General features: G+C 34.1%; 1 protein-coding gene across 1 annotated transcript; it reads right to left on the reverse strand.

The window, feature by feature from the left end:
• Positions 1-2687: 2687 nt before the first annotated feature.
• On the reverse strand, positions 2688-5316 carry LOC141639024 (uncharacterized). The gene is made up of 6 exons (XM_074448205.1): positions 5038-5316; positions 4676-4843; positions 4163-4571; positions 3426-3894; positions 2917-2984; positions 2688-2833 (listed from the first exon to the last, which is right to left on the reverse strand). The coding sequence occupies exons 1-6, from the start codon at positions 5314-5316 to the stop codon at positions 2688-2690; spliced, it is 1539 nt and encodes a 512-aa protein (XP_074304306.1).
• Between the last annotated feature and the right edge of the window lie 854 nt (positions 5317-6170).

Raw genomic sequence — 6170 nt, forward strand, 5'->3', positions numbered from 1 at the left:
GATCATACAAAGTACTTTTTTTTTTTTTTTTTTTTTTGGTATCTCTATTATTATATTATTGAATTGATTGTGAGTCGATGTGAATATAAAAAAATGTGTAGGGGTAGCAAGACAATGGAAAGCAATCACATCGTAGGTACTGAAAACTGATGACTATCATCTGTCCTAAAGAGTAATGACAAAACTCACTTCAGCAACAGTACGTTCACAAACCTCCATTTTTCCGTAAATTCGTCCTTACTTCTCTGTGTTTTCTTTGTCACACTTTTCTTGCATCTTTCCCATGCTACCTTCGTAATTTATCTTTATGAAGCTCCAAACTTTGGAAATTTCCCCATCGTAACAAATCTTTACAAATCAAAGCTACAATGTAGGAAGTTACTAGACCGGTAAAACATTTTTTTATTGCCAACCGTAAAGGTAAAAAACTATTACTGACGCATAGCCCCACTTAGGCAATCTAAAATTTGAATGAAACTCTTATTTAATTGAGTATTTCAACTAGTATAGTTCCCGTGCTACAGCACGGTATTTTTTAGATTTGTTTTATAAAGAAATTTTCTTATTAAATTAATTGTATAAATTAAGTATATTTGGAGTTTAATGTTATAATGTACGGAATACTAAATATAATCTTAGTAAGAGGTAGAAAACGAAAGTTTACTCCCATCAAAAGACACTTTATAAGTTATTTTTGTCTGAAACTGTTTTTACTTTACTATTAAAAATAACATTATAATGTTATATCGTTATATGATATGACATAAAATAAAATAAAGTGATGTAAGATCTAATTAAAATACATATTACCTTATAACGAAAACAGGTAAAAACAGTACATTACGCATTTAAAAAGACAATTTACAAATAATTAACTAATATTTTTTATTTTTATTTTTTATTTTTAATAAAGGAACTACATAAAAATTTGTTACCTCATTTAGAAAATCATATTTTGAGTCTAGCTGATGAAGATAATTCAATAAAAAAGAGATTTGCGTAATTTTAAAGTGTAACTGATGAAGGATAACATTTATGGAAATGACTGTATACTAATAAATTATGGATAATAATTGTTTTTTGTAAAAAAGGTAAATATAAATGTAATATTGTTTCCATATATAGTTTGGAGAGTTATTTTTTTAGGCGGGAAACTACTAAGAGTTTTTATTCACTTAGTAGTATGGGGGATTAGTAGGAGTTGAAAATTCGTTGAGTGAATCAACTCATTTAATTACGGATGAATAAAGTTTTGGGTTATTTTACGGATGAGTGAATCAATCAAATTAATTAATTTATTTTCCAAATTTATATATGTCATGTTTTTGTAATTATCTCTCTGTATCGTCACACCTATTTTGGGTGATATCGTTTCGATTTTGTGAAAATAAATGAATATTTCTTTCTACATCTGCTGATCTAGATGTAGTGAGAATCTTTATCCCGTTTTTGTTTCTCATATGACTCATATCCTATCTCATACAATCTTTTTTTGACAACTAAAAGTCCCCTCGCTCGAATGACAATTGGGTTTAATTAATGGAGTTGGGTTTAAATAATAGACAATGCATAGGTAACCCATATGCTTAAATTTACTTGCGAGATTTTTGGAGACTCTCATGACTTGAACATGTGACTATTTGATCATAATGACTCTCATATCATGTGCGTGAGCTATACCTAAAAGTAGACCCGTTAAAACTGGCCCAACCCGAATAACCTAAGAAGAAGAATCCGACCCACAACCGAACTGAGGAACCGAATCTCGCTCGAAATCCGAACTTATTCAAGGCGACCCAATGTTTATTATCTGAAACTGATGTTATCCCCAATTAACTTGAAAACCGTCCATTGTATGAAGATTTCCTCATAAGTAGAGCCTAGAGAGGAGTTGAATAAAGAGAACGGGTCGAAAGCGTTCTAGATGTGTGTAACTCGAGGTAATCCAGGCCTAGCAGGGTGCAGAGGTATAATTCAGGACGATTCTGGTAATTTTGTTTTTGCCTATTTTTTTTCTCTTGTGGCGTGCGTAACTCAATGAGATTTGAGATGCGTGCACTTTTGGTTGGTCTTGAGCATGCCCGTTCGCTTCACATTACTAATCTTCTCGTCCTGATCATAAACCTTGCGTTGATTTCTTCCGAGGCAATCAACTTCTTAGCAACAGTTTACGACCCTTGGTTCGGCGTGCAAAGAGATGATTAACTTGGCTGTAGGATTGGGAAGATGCTACAGTTACACTTAGTGTACGGAATCTTCCGTACACCACTAATAATGTAACTATGTGGCGGAATATATTTTTATTTATGGATAGAATCTGAAGAGGCTTGGAGAAAAATATGAGAAGATTAAGAAGGGAAACTATTAACTATTTTATTAGTTTAAAATTATAAATTACTCTATAATTATCTTTACCAAAATTTAAGATAATATCTACATAATCTTATATCTGGTAAACTATTTCAAACCATCATAATTTCTATTTTTTTTTTCAAGTGTTACTTTGTGTTAATTTTTAATTAGAATTTTTTTGTCATCAACCACCACAATGTACGTGGTGACCAGCCTCAATTTTTTTTTTTTTTTTTTTTTTTTGCAAAAGTTAAGAATTATATAAAATTATAAATGAAACAATGAATGTAATGTTACAACCAACCTATAAACGATTACAGTCAACAGACCATACATCAAATACTTTGCAGCCAATTACTATCTCTAGGTTTGAGAATGTTCATGTTCTTCCTTAGGACTCTAGTCTTGATTTCAGCCACATTCTGAGCCACAACATTACCAGGTCTCCTCACCACCATCTTCACCCTATCTTCATTTCTAACTTTCCAAATTAGATAACAAAGATCCACATAATAGGCACCTATGAAACTTTTATGAAGTTTAGAAATCCTAGCATTTGAATACCATTACACCAGTTCAGAATCCACGCACTAGGTTCACCTTCAAAGTTTGCTTTAGAATCTTGCAACATTCTGCATTATACACACAGTGATAGAATAAATGCTGATGATCTTTTGGTACACTTCTGCAGATGTCACATGTACCATCCACTATCACAACCATTCTATTTAATCTATCCTTCATAAGTAGCCTTTGATGCATACTAGCCCAGAAAATGAATGAGCTCTTGGGGACATTAAGGCTACTCCAACAAATAAATCTCGAGGGCACCTTAGCTTTACTGTGTCTCAGCCAATTATACCCAGATTGGATAGTATAAGGGGCATTAGAGTTCAACCACTAATTATTAGTGTATGCTTGAGAAAAAAGAAACATATTTTGGGCACTTTTCCTCCAGGACCAACTGCTGTCAGTAGGAGGAGTATATTCTGTCCAATTTTTGTCCTTCATATAGACATGATTCCCATTTTACCCATATATGATCTTTTTTAGCGGCAAGCCACCAAGCATACTTACCCAGTAAAGCTCTATTACAGTTCTTAGCATCATTTAACCCTAGTCCCCCTTCTGACTTAGGAGTACAACAAGTATCCCAACTTACAGCAAGGGCCTTCTTATATTCATCTTTCCCTGGCCACAAAAAATTCCTACAGATTGCATTAATCTTGTTCAGAATGCCATTTGGGATTAGATAAATTGTGACCCAATAAGAATGCAGAGTTGTAAGAACAGAGGACACCAATGTCAGTCTCCCTGCATAAGACAAATGCCTTGTTCCCCAACCCCTTATTCTAGCAACCATCTTGTCTATCAATTTTATCCCATCAACATTGGACAATTTTTTGGAAGATATTGGGATCCCCAGATATTTAAATGGAAGGGAGCATCTGACAAACCCTGAAACTTGCATAATATTATTCACAATATCAGTTCGAATGCCATTGAAGTAGATTTCTGATTTAGTTTTGTTGAGTTGTAGTCCTGAAACAGCAAAAAATGTAGCAAAACTTCCGAGTATCCACCTTATAGACTTGTCAGTCCCTTTGCAAAACATGAGTAGGTCATTAGCGAAGAGTAAATGATTCAATTTTAAATGCCCACACATAGGGTAAAACCTGAAATCCTCTTGTTTAACAATCACCCTCAAGATTCTGGAAAAATATTCTATATATACAAAGAGTAAAAAGCAAGAGAGATAGAGGGTCTCCTTGCCTTAGTCCTCTTTTCCCTTAAAAAAATCCAAAAGTACTTCCATTCACTGATAAGGAATATGTGGGGGTTGTTACACATTGCATCATTAGATTGATAAATTTTCCAGAGAAATTGAGTGCTCCTAACATTTGTTCCAAGAAAGACCACTCCACAGAGTCATAAACTTTCTTCGGGTCAATTTTGATTAGACAACGTGGGGAGGCTACTTTCCTACTATACAATCTTACAAGGTCTTGGCAAATAAGCACATTATCAACTATACTCCTTCCTTTCACAAAGCCACCTTGACTCTCACTTACTATATCAGGCAACACCCTACTGAGTCTGTTGCACAATACCTTAGCAATGCATTTATAGATTGTGTTGCAGCAAGCAATAGGTCTGAACTCAAGAACACTAGCAGGATTATCCACTTTAGGAATGAGAGTGATAGTAGTAGTGTTAACCTGTTTAAGTATCCTTCAATTCTGAAAAAACATCCTGGATAGAATTGATAGTGGCTTCCCCCCACAATATCCTAGGATTCCTTGAAAAACTGGCTATTATAAACATCCGGACCTGGTGATTTAACAGTTGTGATAGAGAAGAGAGCTTCTTTAATTTCAGTGGAAGAAACAACATATAGTAAAATATTCTGATGCTGAAGTGTCATAAGTGAACCAGCTCTCACAGTAGGCAGGTGCACTGCTTTAGTTGGATGGGAAGAGCTCATGAGGTCCTTATAATATGTAAAAAAAGGCAAATTCAATGTCCTAAGGGTTATTATAGGACACCCCATCAACTTCTTTAATACACATGACCCTGTTATGGATCTATTTTGCTCTAATATGATTATGAAAAAAAATTGGTATTCTCATCTCCTTGACTAATCCAGTCAATTTTGGCCTTTTGACTTAGGAAATTATGTTGCACTTTTAATAGATGCCTATAAGAGTCAGCAGCTTCCTTTTCCGCAACAATAAGAGAGTGAAGAGTAGGTTGAGCATTCATTTGAATTTGAATATCCTTAAGAAAAGCGCTGGCTACTCCCACTGCTTTCTCAACATCAGAGAACTTGTTTCTATTCATCTCCTTTAAAGGTTTCTTCAAGTTCTTCAGTTTGGAAACCAACTGATACATATATGTTCCAGACACATGTTGCTGCCAAACATGAGAAACTATATCCTTAAAACCAGGATCCAAACACCACATATTGTAAAATTTGAAATGGCCACTAGGTTTTTGTCTAATCTGCCTTCTGGAACACACACAAGGGTTATGATCAAATAACCTTCAGGAAGAAAGTGTGCATTAGAATGAGGATATAAGTCTAGCCAATCAGAATTTATCATAAATCTATCAATTCTGGAGAAGAATCTTGAGGCAGGCTCCTGTTTATTATTCCAAGCGTAGTAAGCCCCTTACCCTTGACTATCTGCAAGTCCACAATAAAACACACACTCTCTAAATTCAGCAATTTGGGAAATTGGTTTCAATATTTTTACTAGAAAGTGCATTGATTTCTTAATTATATTTTTTTTAAATTGTACCACAATCAAATCTATAACAACATTAAAAGGCAAATTGGTTGTTTAAAATATATTATTTTTTTAACTGCATTATATTTAATTTTTTGTTAAGAGAAGCGGAACACATCCAAACAAAAGCTAAAAGCGATTTTAACTCAATCATGTTAATGAAATAAAACAAAAAAATATAAAACAAAAAATCAGAATAGAAATTCTACCAAATCTTAAAATTTATGGTATAAGGAAATCAATAATAATATGAGAAAAGTTTCACATTTTAAATTGATTTTTTAAAAAAAATTCCCAAATAAAATAACAAGATCAAAGTGAGAAGGATTCTATCTCATGCCCCACCATTACCACATGTCCTCACCTTATTCGCGGTGTATTAAACATTCTGTGTAACACTCCAGCCCAAACCTAGAGTCGGAAGCGGTCACTCACGGTAGCTCGCCAGGCTGTGTACATGGCCCACGGATCAACACGAGTCTTTCCAGCGTATTTTGTACTCACTCATGCGCATCGCGGGAACTTTCT

The sequence above is a fragment of the Silene latifolia genome, unplaced genomic scaffold (assembly GCF_048544455.1).
Source record: "Silene latifolia isolate original U9 population unplaced genomic scaffold, ASM4854445v1 scaffold_257, whole genome shotgun sequence".
NCBI lineage: Eukaryota > Viridiplantae > Streptophyta > Magnoliopsida > Caryophyllales > Caryophyllaceae > Silene > Silene latifolia.